This window comes from Hylaeus anthracinus, unplaced genomic scaffold, assembly GCF_026225885.1.
Source record: "Hylaeus anthracinus isolate JK02 unplaced genomic scaffold, UHH_iyHylAnth1.0_haploid 11989, whole genome shotgun sequence".
NCBI lineage: Eukaryota > Metazoa > Arthropoda > Insecta > Hymenoptera > Colletidae > Hylaeus > Hylaeus anthracinus.
In genome coordinates, this window is record NW_026534337.1 from 10,702,305 (window position 1) to 10,727,070 (window position 24,766).

Genomic DNA, 24,766 nt, shown 5'->3' on the forward strand with positions numbered 1-24,766 from the left:
ATATTTATATAAGATTCATTTTAACTGTAGTTAGCTTAAGTAAGTTATTTAAATTTTATATGTAAATATATATTTATATACTTGGAGAATTAATCTTGACATTTAATGATGATAAATTATATGGATAATGTCAATGAAATTTTTCAAAAGTTCTTTAAACAAAATTAAGTATAACTCGCAAATATATACTGTGAAAGCTAAAACAGCTGTCTAGTGATTGAATTTAAATAAAATAATTACAACAAATATTTGTTTGACCAGATAAAAAAAACATAATTAAAAAGTTGTGATACACATGGTATTCTGTACAGATAATGAACTGATTCTATATTCAGTAACGTCACGTTGTATATTTATTGTCAAGTTTCATAAATGCAGTGCAAACCAACAGACTTAAATCCATTACAAAAATATTTCAATACTGTAGTTCAGCCCGAATTAAGGTTATACATTTCCGTTTATAATATACAATCATTTTAATCTATGGAAATTGTACTATCGCAATATTATCAAATACAACAATGCAACAATTATTTATATTACATCAGGAACTACATTTATAATTTTGATTTAGGAAAATGTTGTGAAGTTGTTTTTTTCTTCTTTAAATTAAAGTTCGCTGCTATTTTTATACATTTTATAATTACTAGTTTTATTATTTCCGTGAAAATATAGGAGCTGAATAACGATCGCGTGATATTTATACCGCACAAAATTGTTTCCACAATTCTATGTAGGTGTATTGTATAATTCCAGATACATAAAAAAAATGGTATCATTAACATAGTCAAATAAAAAATATACAATACCTTTATTTAACTTCCCTTTGTTTAATAACATAGAATTGCAGAAGCAAATTAAGGCCTAGGCCTACTCACTTTCGTTCGCCTGTAATTTACTAGTCAAAAAATCCACTTTCAATCATGACATTTTGATTACTTATAATCTGTGGAGGGCTACTAATAATATTACTGATTATTAATAATTAGTGCAGATACAAATTATCTTATTAAAAATAATTCATACATATAATATTTACATTTTACAACATATCAGTCATCTCTGAAGAAACACTAACACACTTGCGAGATTTTATCGCACCTTGACTGAAGTTAAATCTGTTTCTAATAAAAATACTTAATAATAATTCTATAGTCGAAATTACGCTACATTAAAAATTGACCTCATATCGATTAAGGCATCGAATTAATTTCTTCATCTAAATTCACTTCAGTTTTTATTTTAGATTATATCTAATAAAATATGGCTAACACATTTATTCAATAAAGTTGACATCTTTGTTTTTAGGCTTCGTTCTAATTATTATAAGTTTTGTGTTTTTAAGAAGTTGTTTAAAAAGTAAACATATTTCTTCAATGTTCAAGGAATAATTAAAGAAACATACATATATATATACATATATTCAGCCTCAGTCAAAATATCACTTCGAAGTATATTGTTTCTATTTCTTTTTTATTTATGCTTTGCTTTAATAACGTGGGTGACTTTTAGCTGTATATAGGTTATGATCTGAAGTATTCAATTCTTATACGTGAATTATGATAAATAAAAGCAGAATAATAATTTAAAAATAATATATAAAATGTCGCTATACACGTAATGTTCTCGAATCTTATAAAATAATTTTTAAGTAAACGAATGACAAGGAATTTGTTATATTAGCTACTAAATGGCGTGTTGTAAATAACGGACTTTCGATATTAAGTCTGTCCTATGTAGGCCAAAAACACTGTTATACATTATTTTACGTAAACTTGAGAAACATCTTGAATATTTCTGTTTTTTTTTTCTCGTATATCATTGTACTATATGTATATGCAGTAATTACTGACAAAACATTTTATTGTCAACGTTTCATCAATAGATATAGACCGTGACACACATTTTTACTTCACAGTCACGTGTTGTTTAGTTTTGTATTATTAGACCTTTTAAAGTACTATTATTTTTACTATAGAAAATAAAAAATGCACCGTAACTAAAGTGTTGTAAGATTCCCCCTTGTAAGTATGCACCTATTATTATTTTCTATATGTGTATACCATGATAATAGTACTTCCAAAATTTAAGTACAATTATTCAGTGTTAGCAATCAAAAATATTTGTTTAGCGATAACAAATAAATGTATACCAGCACAAATGTAGACATACCATTGAATCATTGCTTCCGTGTTTTCCTTTTCTATAATATTTCGGTGTGTACATATAATCTTTCGTTCAAAATAATCTTGGTTTGTAATCTCTCATCTTTCGTGCACCGTAATTGTCAGAAAACAATTCTCATTGTAATTAGGCTATACCTTATCCACCTACGTAAAAAAATACACCAGTCCTGTCTGGCCCTTGTTGCGTCTCCCTAGGAAGCAGGCGTAGGATTAGCGGCTGTGGGTACCGCGTTCGATTGCTTTGCCCGTCTGCGTTTAATTAATAACGCGTTATTCGTATGGTCCAATTGTTTCAAATTAGCTGTGTCGTAATCTACACGCATCGTAGCCAAAGACCGTGTCATTTCTTCTTGAACCTCTGGCCAAAGCTCTTCACCTTCTCGAAGTACGCGACCAGTATGTAAAGGAGTGGCTGGTACTTCCGTGTGTTTCTACATAATAAACGATAATAAAATAATTTTGTTTGTAGTCGTATAATATATATATATATATATATACAGTGTGATTCCACAGATTAGGACAAAACTGAAACTCCATATAAAAAGTTGTGTCCCCAAAATGGGAATTATCTTGAACTATCATCGTCCTCATTGCTTAGAGAGTAGTTGCAGTTTGTTCCAGTTTTCAAAATCGCTCTGTATAAGTAAAAATGGAATGAAAATCTTACGGAAATCCATTTGTTTCGCATAACTTCACTGATTTGCAATCTCCTAGCTGGATCTGTACACAACATACCCTTGATAAGATCTTGCGCCTCTGCGCTTACATTTGACCATTCAGGAGCTGGAAAATCGTATTGACCTAAACGAATTCTTTTTTTCATTCCCGGCGATATCGCCAAACCATGGTTGCTATAAAAAGGTGGGAAACCACACAATCTATAACAATGGACAATATTGGCATGTTATACAATTTGATTCGAGTTTAAAAGTATTTGAGAATATATTTACTTACAATATATACATGATAACTCCAAGTGACCAAATATCACAGCTTTTATCATACTTCTCCGGTCCCAGAACCTCAGGAGCTTCACAAATAGAAAATATGTATGTTTAATTTCCATTTACATTCATACATTCATCATTAGTGATGTAAATACTCAAGGCAAATGATTGGAATTTTTAACATAACTTACCCACATAGTATGGCGTATAACACGGCGTTTGTAACGTATCTTTTAAATGCGTTTCTTTTGCAAAACCGAAATCTGTAAGCTTCAATATTCCGGTAGTATCTGAAAATGATTACACAATACATTATTAAATTAATAAGTATAGATTTAGTTACCAAAATAAGATAAAGTAAGCATATGCACATTTTCTAAGTTCACCTATTAATATTTATGAGCATTCATCTATGACATACATTAACATCAGGAGAATAAATAAACACATGAAAAAACATACCAGGTCTGGAATAGAGAAGATTTTCTGGTTTGAGATCTCTATGCGCGATGTTCATATCATGTAGGTGCTTCACAGCAACACAAATTTCATACATTATTTGTGCAGCTTCTCTTTCCGTAAATGCGCCATCTTGTCTGTCTTGTATTCTCTCAAATAACTCTCCTCCTTCCATGCTGAAGAATTTTTAAATATACAGTTATCTCCTATATCCTATATTAATCCTATATTATCTATATTAATATCACAATGAAATCATCAAATTGGATTGTGTATAATCTTACCATTCCATAACAACCAATAAACATTTATTTCCACTGTATGTGTTTTCATATACATCTTTAACTTGAACTATATGTCTGCAATTCGATGCTCTCCAATGCAATTCAACTTCTCTTCGAGCCTTTACACAATCATACAACACCTATAAACAAATATATATATATGTTACAAATAATTTTTATATATAATACGTCGAAATATGAAAATGGATGCTTATATTACGATTCCTTAAAATTTCAGATTTCCATGAAGTCGAAGAAGTCAATATCAATGTAGACACAAATGAAGTTATGTAATCAGTGAAGAACAACAGGGAATACTCTAAAGAAGTGATAATTGTCTGACTCGTGAAACATACGCCATAGTATATTTAAAAAAGAATATCCAGGCGGTCATTTCGATTTTTAACAATTTTTCGGAAAAATTGTTTCATCATCAATGAACTGATTGTCGTCGCCTTTCAGAAATGCTGGTGAACCAAAAAACAGCTGACATCGTAATGCTGTGAAATCGTTAAAGCTTATAAGTTTCTCAAACTTTACCATCTCATTTAAATTATTTAGTTCTTGGCTTCCGAGTTTTCTGCTTTCTAGTTTCATTTTTTTATATTTTTACTATTAGTGATAAAAAAAAAAAAAAAAAAAAAACGTTTTAGGTCAGGGTTAGGTCTGGTTGTTTTTATTCATAACGAAATGCTATATTAAGTATTCTTTTATTCCACTATATAATATGCTTTTTTCTTTTACCAAAACCAGTTGTAGTTCGTGATACACTGACATTTATGACTTGGCATTCTTTGGTTAAAGTCAGCGGTCAATAAATGCAACGTGTTCACATACTAAAGTTATTGCGCAATTGTTACAATTCAAGCGGATTTAAATACGTTGTCGAATAAAAGAACCGATGAATTCTGCGTTTGTAGTAATGAAATATTTCCGAACGCTACATGCAACTGAGAGTGTGTCGTGTAAAAAAGTAGAAGACATTGTTTCCGTAACTAATGGCTTAAAATATTTGTCGGATCGAGCTGAAACAATTGGCAGAGAGAACAGAGGCATTATCTAACGTTCCAAAACTACTATTGGCAACGTCCAAATGTCTTTTATTTCAGTTGCTTCGATTGCGAGCATTGTTAAAATTCCATGGTAAATTGCATACTATCCCATTGTTTCTTTCAACCCAATTATTAACTATTCCTATTAATACTTTGTTTTCGCAATGAAAATTAGAATGCTGAATTGTATTTTCCGTCTGATTAATTATATCTTTTTCATGTATTGCTGGTATTAGCATTTGGTTATCATAGTTACGAAACATTCGTAAAATACGACAGTACAAAATCCATTTCTACGTTTTATTATCCGTATAAAGTAGCCCCAAAAAAGTAATGTAGCGGTGACATGAAAATAGGGAAAGAAAAAAATTGCCTCATGTTTAAGTGAAATATTTTTAGAGCATTGGCTATAATCCCCGGTTCTAAAAATATTCGAATACAATTAAAGCTCCGAGAAACAGACGGGAAAAGAAAGTCGAAACCGGTTTCGATTCGAATTTACTTCACGGAATACAGAACGACGTTGTCGTTCCACGAATTAACGAGTTTCCATGCGTAAAGCCCGGGAAAAACGTTTAGCGAGCAAACGAACGGTTCGAGCATGTGTTTTTAACGCTTCGGTATCTTTTAATTGTTAACGAGCTTTAATACGTGCTATTTCCCATAATTGTCCGCCGTGTCCGCTCTTAAATGAAAACACGTCAGTCACACGCAGCGAACAGATGTCCTTTCGTATTATTCCGTGATAATGAGATTAGCGTTTCACGAAATGTCATATACAGTGGATGTAGAAAGTATTTGTACACCGATCGATTACCACAAAAACTATGTAAAATTGTAATTTATTAACCACTTTTATGTAAACAATGACATTTTACATATTCTCGGTAATCTATAGAACAGATAGATTACAAAAAAAAAAAAAAAAAATAGCTATTTATGTAAGTTGTGAAATTAACAAGAAAAAAACAATTAATCGATAGAAATATCGAAGCAATAAGTATTCGGACAACTGTTTAAAAGTACTTTCCTGGAAATTTGATATTTTCTAATTCGCACGGAGCAATAAACTTATGTGTTTACGTTAAAAACTCTGCTGTAAATGGTTCGTCATAAGAATCGTACAAATACTTATTGCTTCTATACTTTTACCCACTTTTCCCATTTTTTTGTTAATTTCACAAATTATATTAACTAGTAAATGTTTGGACTATATCTATCTTAGAGACTTCCGAGAGTATGTAAAATATCATAGATTATAAAAAAAGAAGTTAAGAAACTACAATTTCACACAAAAGTTTTTTTGAAAATTGATCGGTGTACGAATACATTGTACACCCACTGTAGATACAGGGTGTCCCAAAGATGTTGTAACACCTTGAAATGGGTGGTTCGGAAGGTCATTTGAAACAACTTTTTCCTTAGCGAAAATGTTGTTCGAGGCTTCGTTAAGCAGATATTAACAAAAAACCCCGACCAATCAGAGCGCGCGTAGCCTACGCTCAACCGGCATACTCGAGCTCTGATTGGTCGGGGATTTCGCTTAATATCTCCTTAACGAAACCTCGGACAACATTTTCGCTAAGGAAAAAGTTGTTTCAAATCACCTCCTGAACCGCCCCTTTCAAGGTGTTACAACATTTTTGGGACACCCTGTATGCGTCGAAGCGACGATCGGACCAATATGCGCGAAGCATTATTAATAAGCTCTATGAGAAGCTGTAAGTTGGCTATGTTCGCCATCCTACGCGAACGTATTTTACGTGGAAAAAGAAACGTTTGACGTGTGAGTGAACCGAACGTGACGCAAATGCGCGCGAAACTGTACATTAAATTATCCTACCTTCCTCTTCCTCGTCGTAACTACACGAGCGGTTGCCAAGCTTAGTTATCTACAAGGTAATACGTGGAATAGTACATAAATTGAGGTTAGTTGTATGCGTTCAAATGTCAATCAGTGTTGCGATGTCTATCGATTTTATCCTTCTCATCTGAACATCCAGAAATCTCGGGAAATCTTTTATTTGTTAAGGAAGAAATTCAAGGATGGGCAAAAATAGAGTTGGAAAATCATTTCTACTTTTTCGCATTTTTTCCCTAGTATTATTACATCAGAGGCGTACAGGTTAAGATAGAAATCTGAATAACGATTTTACCAAATCATCTTTTCGATTAGTGGGGTAGCAGACAAATGCTAATACTCTACGAAATGATAAGTCAAATTTGTCATAATTTAGATTCGTAGGGACTTAAAAAACATAATTTTCAGCACTTTTCAGGAATTCCTAATGGAAATTTTCCGTGCTAGTAGAAGAGACATAACAATTCTTCTACTGTTAACTTCCTTTTGGTAAGATTTTACTGGTAGAACACAGAGTTAAACATTTTTTTTGTAATGAAACGGAGAGATAAGCGAGGTAATTCAGAAAACAGAAACGTGAAACAATGAAGACACAAGTCCGTCTAGGGCAGGTAATCAATTATCGATGGAGAATTTGTAATAAGAAACTAGGTTGCACCAGTGTACCATGACGTCTGCAAATATTGACTTTTTTACGACAACACGCGGAAATACGTTTCGACAGCTTTCTCTTGGAGTATGCCTGGAGACATTTTGCTTGAAACGATAATAGTTGTGCGCTCTTTGTTATGTACAGGTTATACGTAAGTTAAGGGGTTAGTCGCAGTCAGGAAAATGAAAACGGACAGTTTCTTGTGTGTTTTTTTTAAGGTATTAAATAATAATTTTTATGAATGAAATGTAAATATATGAAAATATATTACAAAGTATGTCTTAAAGGATTATAAAATAATTTTTGTTTTAAAAAAAGGTTAATTCATTTCGTCATAACAGACGATGGCGTGGGTGGGCCACTTGGTTTGCGGTGAGCAAGATTTCTTCAAACTGATGCACCTGAAAAAAAAAACTAAAGGTAGATTTAGAAAATATATTAGACTAACGGGTCCCTGATCGAAGGATTCTTCATTTTCTTATATACTTTTCTTTTTATTCTCTATTTAATCACTTAATTTTATAATGAAAATTGAACTTCAACTTCAAATGTACGTCACTTTGTTTTAAATAAATTTTTTCCAAAATCCTTCGATCAGGGACCCGTTAGTCTAATATATTCTCCAAATCTACCTTTATTTTTGTTTTCAGGTATACCAGTTTGGAGAAATCTTCCTCACCGCAAACAAAATGGCCACTCGCACCATCGCCTGTTATGACGAAACGAATTGACCCGCTTTTAAAACAAAAATTTGTTTATAGTTCTTTAAGATATATTTTGTCATATATTTAAATTTCACGAATAAAAATTATTATTTAATACCTTAAAAAAAAACACACAAGAAAGTATCCGTTTTCATTTTCCTGACTGCGACTAACCCCTTAATACAGTTATAGAGGCGTCTGTTCCATACGTATTACAATTTGATAATTATAATTCATACAAAAATAAATTGCATTAATTCAATCTACGTGGCACGGTATAATAATTAATTTATCGATCAGGGGCGACGTTGCCTCGGTGGTATCCGAAGGTCGTAAGAGAAATTTATGTAGCTTCCAATTACGTTGCTCGAATAGTAAAATTATTGTCTTCGCTGTCAGATATCTTCACGGTCGAACAATATAATTAAAATCGTTTCACCAATCCAGGTGGCTTATTTCCAATAATTCGATCCGTTCGGTGAAACGGATACCGGGTGGTAGACTCGAGACCGGATCGTATCGGTTGAATGTTTCAACTTGAAACACAATTCGATACCCGAAGGTCTTGAAAGTGTCGATTGCTCTTGAAGTTATGATATATCGCGACGACTTGAAAATCTTGATCACTCCATTAAGCCTTGATAAGCCTTGATGTTTTTAAGGAGTCTTAAGCAGTTTGCATAAATATACAATACAGTCTGACCCATAAGTATTATAAGATTGATTTGGAAGTTGCTTCTAAATAGACTGCGGATCTTTATGCATTTATAGGAAATTTGAATATATGCAAGAAACTACAAAATGCAAACAATATGGAAGAATATAAAAAATATTGAAAGTAAAGTTCATGTTATAATATTTGGAGAATAAAATAAATTCCTATTTAGGTTCGATTTTTGTCGGCACGTTCGCGAAGATTTTATTTTGCATAAAGATCCGCAGTCTACCTATAAATTTGTCGACATAGACAGAGTTGATTACTAGTTTGTAAAAAAAAAAAAAAAAATTGAAATACCTATTGGGAAAGAAAAGAAACTTCTATCTTGAAAGTTTCGAAAGTTCTACTAATTACAAGTTTAGAATTAGGTTGGAAGCGTTACTTGAATTGGCTTTACCACATACCGTTATATTTCACTGACTTGTTTCTGTATACGAGGAAACGGATTATCGTGTACATAGTTATTATTACGATAATACTTATGTCAACGTAACACTGCTTCTGTCTTATTTTCATTTACGTAACCGCCCGCGCTGCACTACTATTTACTAATTTCTTAACAATGCTTTTGTATACGTCTCCATTGTATATTCTACTACTTCGCAATATAAAACGCGACCCTCTATCATAATTCTAAAATTTAGCAATCAATAAACATAAGATTTTGGTAAATATTCATATTTGTTCGGTTGTGTAACCGAGATAAAAGGTACACACGAAGAATTTAATTATGACGTTACGAAATAATTACGTAACGCGTAGGTACGATTGTAACAGAAACTTTGTACATGTCCCTACGTATAAACGTTTAATCGATTATCTATCTGGATTAGTTAGCTAGTCTATTGATATCCGTGACTGGAACAATCGAATCGGAACAATTCACAACTTAACGTGCTATACTTGCGCGACACGTTCGTGTTACGTAAAAAAAAAAAAGGAAAAAAAAATGGAAGATGACGAATCTCGCGATACTGCTTGATATTAATTGTTCCAACAGCTGACTCGTTTATCTGCCTAGCGAAGATATTAACTCTCAGCCCTGGATTATTCGACAGATCAATACCTTCGAAGGTACCGACCGTTTCAGCGTTAGCAAATATGAGATCATTGTTACTATATAAATAATGATATATTTCTGTTGAACCTTATCTGCTATTTCTGTCCATTTGGTCAGATACGCGTACCCGCTCTGCTTTGTCGCGTGTGTTTACACTTCCGTGTGCAAAAGAAATTAATTGTCATTAGATAAATGATTTAAACGGGTTTAAGGCGTTATTTGTTATCGCGGGAATCAATAATACTGGATGAGAATATTACAGTGGCAAATGTTAGCTGAACAAATAAATCTATCTACTTATATATACATACAGAGGCTGCTGTGGCATAAAATATTCATTGTTGTATGCAATTCTATGCAGTTCTAGGTGTATAAATTAATTCTGTGCCTTTATATTCGATTATTTGTAAGTTTAAGTGAAAATATTTGCCTTCTATTTTGTTACGTTAAATAAATGATATGTTTACTTTAAAAAGGCACAGAATTAATTTCTACATCTAGATTCGCGTACACTGATGGAAGAAAAGAATTTTAATAAACAGTTATTAAGCCAGTCGAACAGATGTTTACGTCGTGGGGTTTGGAATGATTCGCGCGATAGGTCATTGGCATTCTGGGTATTTGCATCGAGACTCAATATTTCCTGTAAAACCCACTAAAGCTGTCGGTGCAGCCGTACGTAAGCAACGAAAAGAAATTGTGCGCACGTCTGCGTATTTTTAAAGAACCTGTTTACGTATGTACATGAGCCACCAAATTCGTATTGGAAAAGTAGCAGAAGTAGATTGTAAATTCACCTATATTTTCTGCGACGTTTCCAAGGACGAACGCTACACTAATTTCGTGGTCCTCGGGGGTTGTTAGTATGCAAACGTGCAGCTACAGTACGTGTTTAGCCTATCCCCACAGATATGAGAGTTAAGAGATACTGCAAACAGTATTAAAACAATGTAGGAGTCATGTAAGACAAAGTTACGATAAGAAGAATGGAAACAAGTGACAAGTATGTATCAGTATAATAACTATGCCTCCATAGTTAATCACTTTACATAAATACAAGATTCACTAATTTCGTGTCGCGCAGCACTCGACTTTACGGTTCTCGTTGCGCTTCGAAATTTCCCGCGCGACTTATGGATCCAAGAACAACAAATCAGTCGCGCGAAGACACAAATACGAGGATCCACGAATTTTTCCCAAGGAGAAACGGAGAAAACAAGGGGCGAAGCTCTGACCTCAGCGATACACACCGCATGGTCGGAATCGTCGAACGGGAAATCATCGAGTATAAATAGAGGATGACTCGCGGTCTGGACTCGCTTGGACATCGTTAGTCGATGATCGTACCTCGCTACGTTAAGTAGAAATCGATACATTGGTGGGATCGGTGATCTTCTAAATGCGCGCTAACGTTCACGTTTAACGCCAGATATCGAGATTCATCCTTGGAGCATCTTTCCGCTGTTACGAAAATAGCCAAGGACAATCGTGTCACGTTACACTTAAAAGAATAATACATATAATTTTCGTGGCCGCTTGATAAGAGTCGAAACTCTCGTAAACTATATTGCTACGTTTTATCTCGGGCGTATAACGCCGCCGACGGTGGAATAAAAATGATACCTGACGTTTTCCGCGTGCATGTTTCGAACATGTTGGTTTTGTAACGTTCGTTCGTGCGTGAAATTTTAAATATGCATCACAAGTTGCAATTCTTAATAGGCGACGGTAGCCACCGACTTCCATAACACTTGGCTGCACGCGTGCCAATACGTGTGCGTTGGCTTTGTTCATTGAAAGGGAAATTAATATTCAAACGATCCTTCCGCGTTCAGGCAAGCTGCACTGTCGACTATCGAATCCATTTATTCTAGAACACCACACTTTATTTTTAGCTATCTTGTTTATTCGTGGTTCAAAATCTAATTCTTTCTGTAAATAACGGCCCTTCCCTTATTTTTCTATAAATAATTGTAAAGATGAGGGGGCTGAAACCCTGAATACCAAATCTGCTTATTTCAAGGCACGTGCTCAAGACTACATGGCTGTCACACAATTTTCCTTAAGCTTGTAAATTCAATATATGTAACATGAACTTACCAGGTAAAATTTAAACACGAATCACATACAGAGGTAGGTAATACTTGTAGAGAAAATATTTTAAATACTATTTTAAATAATAAATTCTTCAGGAATTCAAATAAAATAGCATTTCAAATGGGACATAAAATTTCAGCAAATAAAGTATTTTGGTAATCTGTAGTTGAAGCATGAAAATAAATATTTTATTTTGATAATCTAACACAGCAAATATAATATGTTTCATTTTAATAACATAAAGCATAAAATTGAATACTTTCCATAGCTCTTAACCTGAAAATAAACTGTGTAAATATAATACACAGATGGAGAAGCTATTTCTTACTATTGATAATTCTTGATAGAAGTATTCATTGAAGAACTACATTGAATGTATATTTATAATGCAGAGGAAAAGTACTTCGTTCGTTTTAAATTACCAAAATAAATATACTTTACACTATAATTTAGTAAAATAAACATATTTTATCTGCCGATAATAAATTAAACAAAATATTTCGAACTATGGCACAAATATTTTCAGTGTTTTTCAAATAAGATATTTGTTGAAGTGTTATCTTAAACATTTTTTGTAACAAATAAAATATTTTATTTTTAAAAATACTTGCATGATCCGAAATAAAATATTTATTTACTGTTTATTATTTAAAATACGTATTTTACCCAGCTCTGATTACATACTGGGGTCCAGCAGAGACCAGATTCAACGAATAAATAACAATTACAATTCCTCAAGCATACAGCACCAAATGTTGACACCATTAAACGTTCTTCTTGGTAGCCAACTATTGCTCTTTACAAATTGTATACCACGAAAGAATTTGGCTTCATTGGACCTCAGCTTGTTATTCTAGGGTCAACGTTCCACTTTAACTTGTACTCGCCTAAGCATCAACGGAAATGAAACAAAGCATTTTTCGCGGAAGCAGTTTCGACAATAATCTCTCACCTTGAGCGCATACTTTTCCCTCGTACTTTTGTCGTAACACTGAACAACTTTTCCGTTGATCCCGAGACCAAGCACGTGATTACTGATTTCGTAGTCGTCCGTGATGGGTGTCAGTTTTGGCAAACGGTTGTCGCATCTCGTGACCGCGTGTTCCATGGTTTTTCTTTTCACTTCCAAGACCGGGACTTCCAACGTGGGGATTTCCTTCTCTTTCGGCGGCGGGTCGGTCACAGTTTTCGCCGAACGTTTCCGTTTTCCTTTTTTATTCTCGTCGTTCTCGTCGCCAGCCGACCTCTTGCACTTTCTAAAACGTTAATTCGCCGTTTAGTTGCGTTATCGTTTAGCGGATTCGTTTCGATTCGATACGAGATGATGGCAACCAACAATATAAATATTCTGAGCAAATTGAAGCACTTCATCGGGAGATCCGTCAACCGTACTGTATCGATAAGAAAACTTTAGAGCGATAGCAGTACTCTGTCTCGACACTTCTGAGCACGCTACGCAAGTGACAGCACAGGTAACGAAAAGAAAAAAATCATCAGTGAACGAAATTATCACTTCCACGGTTACGGCGCTTACTTTATCTTGAACATTACTTGGGAAAGCACCGCTGTTCGCGTTAACTGAATCTTATTTACTACGAGTTATACGACTTCTATCAACGCGTCACATACTAATTTTATAAGTATTCTGTTATCTCGAAAGGAATCTATCCGCCGATTAGATGCAACGTATTTCTCAAAACATTTACTTGTGCTATGGAAACTACGATATACGTGCGATATACATTCTCCCTTTAACTAAAAAAAGGGCTAAAGAGAATATTGTTCGTTTAAAAATATTTCGATAGGGAAATTCCCAGAGTTATATTTTACGAGATTTCATCATCGATATTTTTTTTATTCAGCTGATATATTTTAATAAAAAACATCTATATGAGATCATGTAAATGTTTCTAATACCGATAGAAAAATTGTTTAAAGTAGTGCTTTTTAGTGTAGAAGTTCCTTATCTCAGTGATGGGCAAAACCCTAGGCTTCGAATAAATCTGAAGTTTGCCGACATGTTTGTCTCGTTTCCTCTTTTGAACATTTTCCAAAGAAAGAAACGAGACAAACACATCGGCAAATTTCAGGTTTATTCGAAGGGTTTCAATTTTTTTATTCAATAATCATTTGCAACATTGTGCAATTGAAAAAAATATCACCACATTCTGTGAATCCTCGACTACAAAATTCCTATTTTAGATAAATAAATCGCCTTCAGAAACGTCCTAAAAAAAATAAGAGACACCCTTGCGAAGTATCTTCCACGCATGGCAAGCCCCTACTTTTACAATCCCAACTTCCTTTAACTCAATTTTTTTTTTTCAATAATCATTTCCAACATTGTTCGTTTGTTTGAAGGGTATTGCTAGGATTTTGCCCATCACTGCCTTATCTATCTATTTTCCCCTCCACTTGTTCTTTCTACAAACAATATGTCTACAAACATATTAAAAAATTCAATCATAGTCAAAAATTCTAGAATCCCAGAGGCTTCATGAATGTATAACGAACAATTTTCTCTTTTGACTTGGTCTGTATCCTCAAAAGAAACGGAGACTGAATCTTCACTCTATACAGTGCATGAATTTAATAAATAATTTTCAATACGTATATAACGTATGACGACTGTACAATTATTATAATTATGTATAATTACTTGACTACGTAAAATTCTATGAAATAGATCAATTTACTTTGTAATTTACATAACATTTAGTTAAACTTCAAAGAACTATTTCACAGTACGCGCGCAGGTATAATCATGTGTATGCGCGTACACACACACACACACCTCTACGTATTACACAACCACTATTAATCGATCGCAGTAAATCCGTACAACTGTAGTTTACTCACACCATCGGTGAATTTTAAATTATCAATAGAATTCGTCGATCGTATGCCTGTACGTAAACGAAACGAAACAATAATAATAGAAACAATCGTCCGACGAATAAAAAAGAATCGTACAATGATGTTAAAAATCCAATCATTAAAACTCAATGATAATTGGTATTTCATTATTGCAGCGTGAGTTTTGATCGATACGAGATTAAATAATAATGGACAACTGTTATGATTGTAACAGCAGAAGTGTATATACAACGAATGATGAATTATAGTATGGACTGAGTTATCGTTACATTCGAAGTTGAATGCTTCGATAAATCATTAATAGCGATTCGTTAACGTTCGGTGCACGAACATGAAATACGAAAAAAAATAAAATAATGTGGCAGAGACCTCCAAAATGTCCACTTGTGTGCCGATTTCGGCATTTGTGTTGCTTGTTCGTTTGTTTTTGTTTTTTTTTAAGTTTCGAAAGCTTTAATCAGATCGTTGATGAGAAGATAAAAAGCATCGCCTTCCGGGAAAAGCCAAAACTCCAAAGAATTCTCGGTAATGCAAGAGTACAGCCAGTAGCGGTCGTTATGGATAAACCGTGTGCCCCGTGTGTCGTCGAATAAAATTAAGAATTTTCCTAATCGCAACTCAAAATTCGTTATCCGAAGAATAATCACAGAGGGGGGAGGCCAGCTGAAAACTGAAGATAAAAAGAAACTAGTGAAACTCATCGTCTGTAATCATGAAGGGATGATTGCCGATGAAAACGAAGCGTGCAAAAAAAAAGCCATTATCAACAAAAAAAAAAGCGGTTTTCTTAACGGGCACACGTAATGTTTGTGCATTTCCCAACGCTTCTACCAGATGAATTGCATTTCCGTTGCGCAAGTTAGACGGCAAATATTCACGAAAATTGCCAAGATAAATACAATATGAGGAAAAAAAAACGAAACATAAAGTTGCTTGTCAGAGATCTATTTGCATAAGCTCGTAAGCACCGCCAAATCGTCATCTATATATTTTATAAAGATTCGTCGAGTCGCAAGTTGATTTACTTGAAATAGCGATTGCGTATGACATATGCAAACAAATGACACATTAGATAAAGGAACACTGAAATCACAGAAATTAAAGAAACCAGTAAATTATTTTCAGCGTGGTTACGTACAAATGTAATTTTTACGATACATACCTAATGACGTTTACTTCTTCAAAACCAATTTCCCGCCACGAGATAGCAACGCATAATACGAGAGGGAGGAAACACCACTGTTACAACATTTTATTTAACACTGTTGTGAAAACACTCGGTGATATTTTACAAATTGCGTTCTGTCACGATACGTATCGCACTGATTTTACGGATTCGTGTAAATGGGCCCGAAAATGAACGTCCACAGATATCTGTCGTGTAACCTTACTTCTGTCCGTATTTTCCGTGAAGAAAAAAAACCAGTTAGATGGGAAGTTCTTCGGAGGTGTGTCACCCAACTTCCAAACGGTCGAACAGATTGGAATACCTGTCTACCTGTCCGTGGAATAGCCGGTTTTACAGGAGCATTAAAATATTCGGTGGCGTTGGTTAGAACACTGATTTTCTCGCTGAGAAAAACGGATTAATAATGGAACTTAACCAAACGCGACGTTTTCTGCGTCCATAGTATTCCACCGACCACTAACCGTACCGAAGTTCACTCAACGACTCCGACTTTCATAAGAAAAACCAATTCACAAACACGAGCGGATAAAGCGGCTATGGCGGCAAAGCGCCTCTACAAGCAATCTTGGGATGTGAGTCACTACGCAGGGACGAGTCTAAACTGTGAATATTTGGGTCCCTCCGAGTCCCCCCTCAGTGAGTCATTTTTAGTTATACGTGTTCTTTTTCCGGGGATAACGCGTTTTAAAAATAAAAACTCCAGGTAAATTTACAAGCTAATCGTTAATTCTTTTATTTCAATTATGCGTTATTTTACGTTATACCACAATTAGACATGTGTACATATACACATATACATATAATTCTTCAATATAATAAAACTGAAGGGGGCAACAATCTTCAGGTCACTTGAATTTCATAACTTACATAATTACAAAACTACTAGATTTAATATAAATATTTTTTTTTTTCATCCAGGCACATTTTATATTTACACATTTGTTTCTTGCACATGTCAAATCTTTTTTAAATGTATTGTCCTTCAAATATTTCACACATAAAAATTCCATTATGCAAAATACATGAACCATAGAGAGATAATTTTGATTTAGATTACATCTTTTGTTGTTAGACTATTGTAGTACATAATAACATACAATGAATAACAGTTTCTTCCAGAAGGTACAAATGTATCAATGTCGACATCATTGTGTGCAGGACTAAATTTTATGCAAAATTATCATCATTAATACAATGCACCACAGTGCCATTTTATGATGAAATTGTAGCTATTCTTAATTAAAATAAAATTATTGAATACTATTAGTAGTGTCTAAGAATTATATCAAATTTCAATCAAGTATAATTTACACGAATATCTGTAAAAAAAATGTATTGTTGTTTAATCTTTGGATTATCGAATTTAAGAAGATGCTTACGTTTAAGTAGATATTAAACATTGCTACAAATATAGTACACGCTTATAAATTATGAAGATGTTTATGGAAATATCATAACCAGCAAAAACATTTTCAGTGAGCATTAACATATCTGGATAGTTTAAAAATATTTAACGACTCACCTCAATATATTTTGGAAAAATATCAATGATCTAAACATTATTAATAACATTACATATACAAGATTATTGTTTTTTTATCAATAATCTTGACCTACAACCATTAATGCTACTTTTGCTACTATCTGTATATTCAATATTAGGTTATCTAATTACAGTTAACAATAAGATATAAAATGTACATTCGGTTAAGTAAACGCATATACATTAATTCTTAATACACTTCTTCTAATCTGATAAGTATTCCTGCTTTCCATAAAAAATATATTTTTATTGTCCCTTTTGAAGAAGTAAATAATACTTGAAGTTTAACAAATTTAATTAATATCGTATTATTTGAACTATGTCAATTTTCAATTTAAAACATAAAATTGACTATTCTATTACCTATGTTGACAATACATTAGGATTATGGAATATTTACCACGTTTAATTCATTTTTACGAGTTAGTACTATTGCACGTCCTATGATTTTGAAAGAACCATTAAACACAATGCATCTTTTATATGCATCTTAAACTACAATAAAACACAGCCTAGAAATATATCATGTAGTATGATCAGTTTCTAGGAAAATAAGTAAAATATGTGCATATTTCAGTTGCATGGTCAAAGTAAGATTAAGCAATGTCTTCAATAATAACGAAATATGCGATTCTTTTGTACTAAACTTATGTAGAATTATTATCTTTTCTTACTTTCTTGCAGTACTAATGCAAATATTCAAATAGTACCCTTTAAAAAAAATCGTGGCATTTATATTAACGTCTAAAGACACGCTTGAATTTTGATCCTCATCAAAACTAAGACGGTAATGACTTCTTTTGACGGACGGAAATGCATCGATTATAATGAAATATTATTATTAATATATCAATTTTCTTGGGAAAGCTCAGTGTACGTGTAATTTGATTTTTTTTCTAATTTTAGATTTGAATTACATCGAAAGAACAATTTGAAAAAAAAATATGTCAATCAACTTTTTCAATAATTATACTTTTTAAATAAAAAATTTTAATTAATACAGTACCAAATTACTAATTCGGTCAAGGGCTAATCTTCCACTAATAATAAATTATAAGTATAATAATATTGCCCCGCACGTTCTTTTTAGACTGTGTGCCGATACAAAACTTTCCAGATATATTGTATTTATATATTTATATGATACTGCTACATTCGAACTGAAACGATAAATTTATAGCAGTGAAAATGATATTAATGTAAGTTTTAGTAACAATATGGAAAGTTTTGTACATCAGGCAGTCAATATATAATAAATAAAAGAATGTTAATCAGAACATTATAAACTAGATATTATATCTGATTAACAAGTTAAAATACTACCCTGAGTTTCAACACCTTTATTTAAAAAGAGGCATGTAAAGAATCGTAGTCCATTTTATGAAAAATAAAGATTAACTTTGCCTCGTTCTGTTTTTTCTTTCTTTCTCAGTGTATAAAAATATTCAAGGCATTCAACACTAACGTATGTATACATACGTTATATACATATATATATACATATATGTATACATATATATATATATATATCACTTTGATAGGTCACGACTTACATTGCACAGATAGTAATTGTCACCCCATATGACTTTCAGGTTCAGTTTTGTAATCGTGCATAGTAAGAATATAAGGCACAACACTAGCTACGCTTACTCTACCGATAAGACCTGCAAAAAACAAATCTTCCAAAACCCTCGGGTTAATTGAACGAAGTGGTGCAAGCCTCAAAAGAAGGCGAGGTAATCGGTCAGATGCAACACGTTGTTGCAACTCTGTCCACGCAGCTTCTTGTAAAACTTCAACTTTTTTACGCCAAACCCCGGCTAAAATATTGTCTGAAAAACAGAAATTCGATAAATATAAAATAGGATTATATTTACAACGAAAAGCTTTATGTTACTCACCAGCACTGAAAAGCGTTAACGCTTTAAGGTACGCATATTCAATAGAATCCACTTGTAACTTATGAAGTGAACTAACGCAATCTTGTAGTCTACATATATGTTCTGTTACGGATTTTACTTTACTAGCTGTAATTTTTTCCTGTGCAATACTAGCTTGTAAATGATTTATTATTGATGTTAAAATACTAGGAAGAGACAGAGTGTATGCACATTGTGCAAGACCTAAAGTAAAAAGCTGTCCCCAGGAAGTGCGTACCAATGTTGTTTGAACTTCGGATCTATAATAAAGGCACGAGATTGCAATGATCATGTTCGTAACTTCACTTAATATTCGCATCTTTTAATTACGTACGGTAATGCTTGGAACGCGGGAATTCCTCTTGCCCAGTGAACTGACAGAAAAAGTAATCTAGCAGCACTCTCGCAAATATAGTGTATCGATAAGTACGCGGGGGCTGGGCTAGGTGCTCTTAACTCAAATAGCGTATGCCTTTCAGAAATTAACTGACCAGTCCACTCTTCTTCTGGTTCACTTGAACCATTAACGCTCTAAATAAGAATATACAGTATTATCATAAACGTAACTGTAGTATCGCATAAATAGAATTGTATCACATAAATGAAACATACATCTCCAATAAGCTTAGCCATGCTATCCAATGCATGTGAAATAAGTAACCGTTCTCTTGCTAATGTTAACGCATCGCTGAGGTCACTATCACTACTTTGATCTTCCATACTAGGACTTTCGGGTTGCTCCCAGGTCGAAGGTGTTTCAGATACTGATTGCTGTGGTTCTGGTTTAACTCTAGGGCTTCGATTTCCGACTTTTGCTCCCGCTGATTCACCCAAAACTGGTTTTCTCTCGTGTTGAACAGCTGCAATGTTCAAAATTCATGTTTACATCATATTTTATGTGACTTAGGGTAATTATTAAATATATAAAAGACATTTCAGTGTTACATATGATACTCCAAACAGACATACAGTCACTCCTCATCCCCATTGCAAGGCATTTCTGAAGTCTACAATACTGACACCGATTTCTATGGTGTTTGGTAACTTCGCAACTTTTGCTTCCTCTGCATTGATAACCCAATTGTTTTCGAATACTACGTTTAAAGAAACCTTTGCAACCCTCGCAACTTATTGCTCCATAGTGTCTTCCACTAGCCCTGTCTCCACAGACTACACACAATTCTAGCGATAGTCCCAAACCTAAAGAGCCACGAACATCTCTGGCCAATTTTACCTGAAAACCAATCAAGTATAAAATAAATATAAAATTTGTAAAAACATAAAAAATAAGTAAAAAATCATACTTCTACGTCGACATTATTTAAATGCTCCATTCCCGAGTGTAAGTGAACCATGCCAGCATGAGATCCTAAGTTACGAAAATCTCTACCCATTTTATGGTCGACTTTCTCATCGTGTACGTTATCAACGTGGTTGTTCTGATCCCGTTCCATGTCTCTCTGAAAATATATCGAAAATTTATGATGTCAATCAATCCAAAAAGAAAAGATCGTAGAAGTCACACGATTTTATTCTTGACATTTAAACAAATTAATACATCGCAAACGCACCATAGCGAGATGATGCGCTACATTAAGAAAATTTCTTCCTAAGTTCTGATCTATTTTATCATCATGTAGATATTCAAAGCAATTGTTTTGATCAACTTTCATATCTTGCTGTAATAAAAGAAAAAAGATCGAAGTTGTAGGAAATAATTTTGACGAACGTGAAGCTTATTTTTTTTTTCTCGAAAGGAATTTTGAATAAAAATAATAATTCGTATGATCATATGAATAAGAGGACAACGTAAATAATTTGTAAAATTCAGAGAAAATTATTCCTAAGATAGGAATTTAAAATTAGAAATGAAAAACATTTCTTCATAAAAATATTTTGCTATTACGAGAACATTGGTGAAGAAGATTGTACAGAAAAAATTGTTTTGAATTCTACAAATATTTTTTTAAAGAGGCACTAATAAAAAAAAAGAAGGTAAATAATAAACACCTCCGATTCGACATCAGCTACATGATCCACGCCATGGTGATGAGACAAATTACGAAAATCCATTCCTATTTTTCGTTCCCCCTCGATTTCATTTAAATTATCGTGATCTCGTTGTTCCCTATGATCCCTGTCCATTTCTTTCTGTAAAAAAAACCACATCGTTGCGATACGTGTAATCGCAAAATATTTTTACGCTGACGTCACAGTACGCGCGGTACGTGTTTCCTAAACAATCGGTGTCTGCTTGTCGTTCAATGACGTAAAGTTCGACAGACAAAAATGCCACTTGAGTTTCGTACGTGACATTCACAGAAATACCGTCAAAGAAAAATAGTATCCCAAGATATCGCTATTAGGTGTAGGAATTATTTTTCAATCATTTTAAATGGTACAGATCAATTTATTTTTTATCGATTCTTAACATAAAAACATCCATAACCTCTCGAGGACTCGTAATTTCATAAAAGGTTTAAGAAATCTCTCTAAGATCGTTTCACTGTCGAAACAAAAAATAGATACGTTACTAGGATCATTTGAACTACATTTCTGTTGAGCTTAACATTTTTATAAATTCTCGAGTTGCCAAACTGCCCTTGCAAGAAGTACTCGATATTCCTGATTACGTTGACTCGAAAATGATGCCCCTAAACAAACGTACCATTTCCTGCGAGCATTGCGTGACATTTTGATATTAAAAGAAAACGTTCCAACGAATATGATCGGGGCAAATCGTGATTGTGTATAGTCGGATCCTATCTAGGCAGCCAGATTGTATCGTTTAAAGGCCTAAACATCGGCACGGTATAAAAATGAAAACTGGAGCATTTGCCGTCCGCCCCTACCCGCCGCAACCCTTTCCTCCTACCATTTTAAGAAGTGAAAGAGATGGGTCCCGAGTTCTTCGGTTCGTAGGTTGCTACGCGGTTAGGCGCATGTCGATACCACAGCCATGCTACGCTGGCTGTCATAGAGCGAATGGTCCATTTCCATACACTCGTGATCCGACTTCGTCACCACTGTCGCAGTGCAGTAACACGAGAAAACGGTGCCTGTACCGTTCGCCCCGAATAGTTAACATTCTTAGACCTCGCGCTCGTTACATCGTATTACAGGAACGTTCTCTGCCACCCTTTCTAATCACGATAAACTTTCAACTTGGAAACCCGGTAGCTACTTCCTAACGAAACACGCGATTCAAAATTCCAACCGGAATCGAGCCTTTTAAATAAATATCGTCGGTTGCACAGCACTACCTTCGCGATCAATAATACTACATGTATATTCGATCTCGCGGAAGTGTCACGCATGAAATTCAACGTCATTTCTTTTTCGTTATTAAGAATCTCATGACAGTAATTCGACACCAGTCCCTTTTTTTCCAAACGCGGCACCGTTAAACATTAACGTATTCTACTTGACAAGAAGAACATTCGGTTGAGATTTGACATATTTACCGAATTTTTATATTTCTATTTGGAAACTTGTAGCCGTGGGAGTATGTTTTTACAATCTTCAGTTATTCTTAACCTTCGTGTAACTTCTTCTTGCAAATACGAATTTTCTGACAATATTGTTTACACTGCTAAGTCAAACATCATATGTTTTGTTGGTAGTATAAGTAATTATATCAACCTGGACTTAAAACATCGATCAAGACGGAAAATAATCTACACTAGTATACGCTACACTTAATCGTATCATTTCTATCCGGCTTTTATCTCAAGTGTCTTTATCGTACGTGTTCCAGAGATTGTATCTTGAACGGAATTTCGTGCGCCACTGTGTGAAGTCCATCGAGCAGCGAGTCGAAATATGGTTATTAACTCGGGGAAAGGTCAACTCGAGCCAAAGGTGTGAAACTACGGACGCCCGTGCGTTTGTGAAAAATTGGTTACTTGTTTTCGTCGTTTTACACTGTTCGAAGATTGAAAATATTTTCATGGAACGACTCGCAACGTTCCTTTCCACCGACCTTAGAATACGTGCGGCGTGTTTTACATTAAAGTTCGAGGACGGTGCGCAGAATACACTACCTGTTGGGTCGACCTGTATCACCGCATTTGCGTGTGTCGGCGTTGGCGCTCTCACGGGTCACGCACGGTTCTGAAAATATAACGTAGCCAGCCACGCGGTAATACGCGCGGAATATATTTACGTTTCAAAAAAACGATCTTTTCGCTTAACTAACGGCGAAGAAGGCCACGGGAAAACGACCAAACACGTACGCGGCGGACACGTAGAGACGTTTTTTCACTTTGTTCGAACGGGTCGGACACGAAAACTCCAACGTCGAAGTTTAAAGGCAACCTTGCGCAGGTGAACGCAGCCAGACCGTTCGCTGTACTGGCAGGTTGGCAGGTCACTCTCTCGTGTACCGCCAAGACACACCGGCCAGGTGCATTCTCGCCCCGCTTGCCTGCTTTTCTACCTGAGCGAGAGCATTCGCCGTGGAGGACCGCATAGCGGCCTCTCGACGAGCGTTACAGGTTATGTCACGTAATACACGCCCGCGATGACTTATCGGTTGAGGCTCGAGGTCGCGACGTCGATTGAGAATAGGTCAAACACCAGTGGCGCATTAAACCTGCACACAAAAAAAAACACATCTGCCCCAGGGGCCCTTAATTTCAAAAATTCATCTTCTAACTTGATACACCATCGCACCTGTGTGCTCCTATTAGGCATAGTAGAAATTAATTAAAAACGTCCTTCCCTCGTTTTTCCTTCAAATCAGGCCCTAAATTTTTGTTCTCGAACCCCATAAAGGTATGATGCGCCACTGTCAAATACAAACGGTTAATTGCGTAAACGTAGCCGCGCGCTATCAAAAATTTCTTCACTATCTCGATATTTTTCAGATAAAAACGTAACTACATTTACAAAAAGTAGCTTTTAACCGACATCGATTTTACGTACGTTTTATTTTATCGTATGATGCTCGTGATGAATATTGTTAAAAAATGATCTACATTAATCGTACGGTAAGATACGAGAAATAATATTTGATAAAATAGGTACATACCAATTTCAGCGCATAAGGGATCAAAAGAAATCGCGATAACAATCTTGTATAATTTTGACCTAAGTGATTGTACGTTTTATTTTCTTAAAAATAATTCCTTTATTTCCGTCAGTTAAATTACGTATCACCTTTTAAAAATACCACATTGCCTTATAACCTTTCGAGTGGTCATTCCTAGTTAGCTAG

At 34.3% G+C, this 24,766-nt stretch overlaps 2 protein-coding genes across 4 annotated transcripts; both read right to left on the reverse strand.

Annotated features, from left to right (window-relative positions):
- Window positions 1–330: 330 nt before the first annotated feature.
- Window positions 331–18,748, reverse strand: LOC128887886 (MAP kinase-activated protein kinase 2). Of its 3 annotated transcripts, XM_054144349.1 has the most exons (9): window positions 16,060–18,748; window positions 15,267–15,567; window positions 12,973–13,276; window positions 3,877–4,016; window positions 3,596–3,768; window positions 3,325–3,423; window positions 3,141–3,216; window positions 2,854–3,064; window positions 331–2,617 (listed from the first exon to the last, which is right to left on the reverse strand). In XM_054144349.1, exons 2-9 carry the CDS (start codon window positions 15,299–15,301, stop codon window positions 2,378–2,380), a joined length of 1,278 nt encoding a protein of 425 aa, XP_054000324.1. In that variant the 5' UTR covers window positions 15,302–15,567; window positions 16,060–18,748; the 3' UTR covers window positions 331–2,377. The 3 variants fall into 3 exon arrangements, with proteins under 3 accessions (XP_054000324.1, XP_054000326.1, XP_054000325.1); XM_054144351.1 differs by lacking the exon at window positions 15,267–15,567; XM_054144350.1 differs by lacking the exons at window positions 15,267–15,567; window positions 16,060–18,748 and adding an exon at window positions 13,357–13,602.
- Window positions 18,749–19,142: 394 nt separating this feature from the next.
- On the reverse strand, window positions 19,143–22,699 carry LOC128887876 (orphan steroid hormone receptor 2). Its single transcript, XM_054144329.1, is given in 9 exon segments — window positions 19,143–19,461; window positions 19,531–19,808; window positions 19,883–20,079; window positions 20,161–20,408; window positions 20,518–20,782; window positions 20,853–21,008; window positions 21,559–21,699; window positions 22,424–22,447; window positions 22,449–22,699. Coding segments are annotated over 9 exon segments (1,647 nt in total). The 5' UTR covers window positions 22,527–22,699; the 3' UTR covers window positions 19,143–19,201.
- Window positions 22,700–24,766: the final 2,067 nt, after the last annotated feature.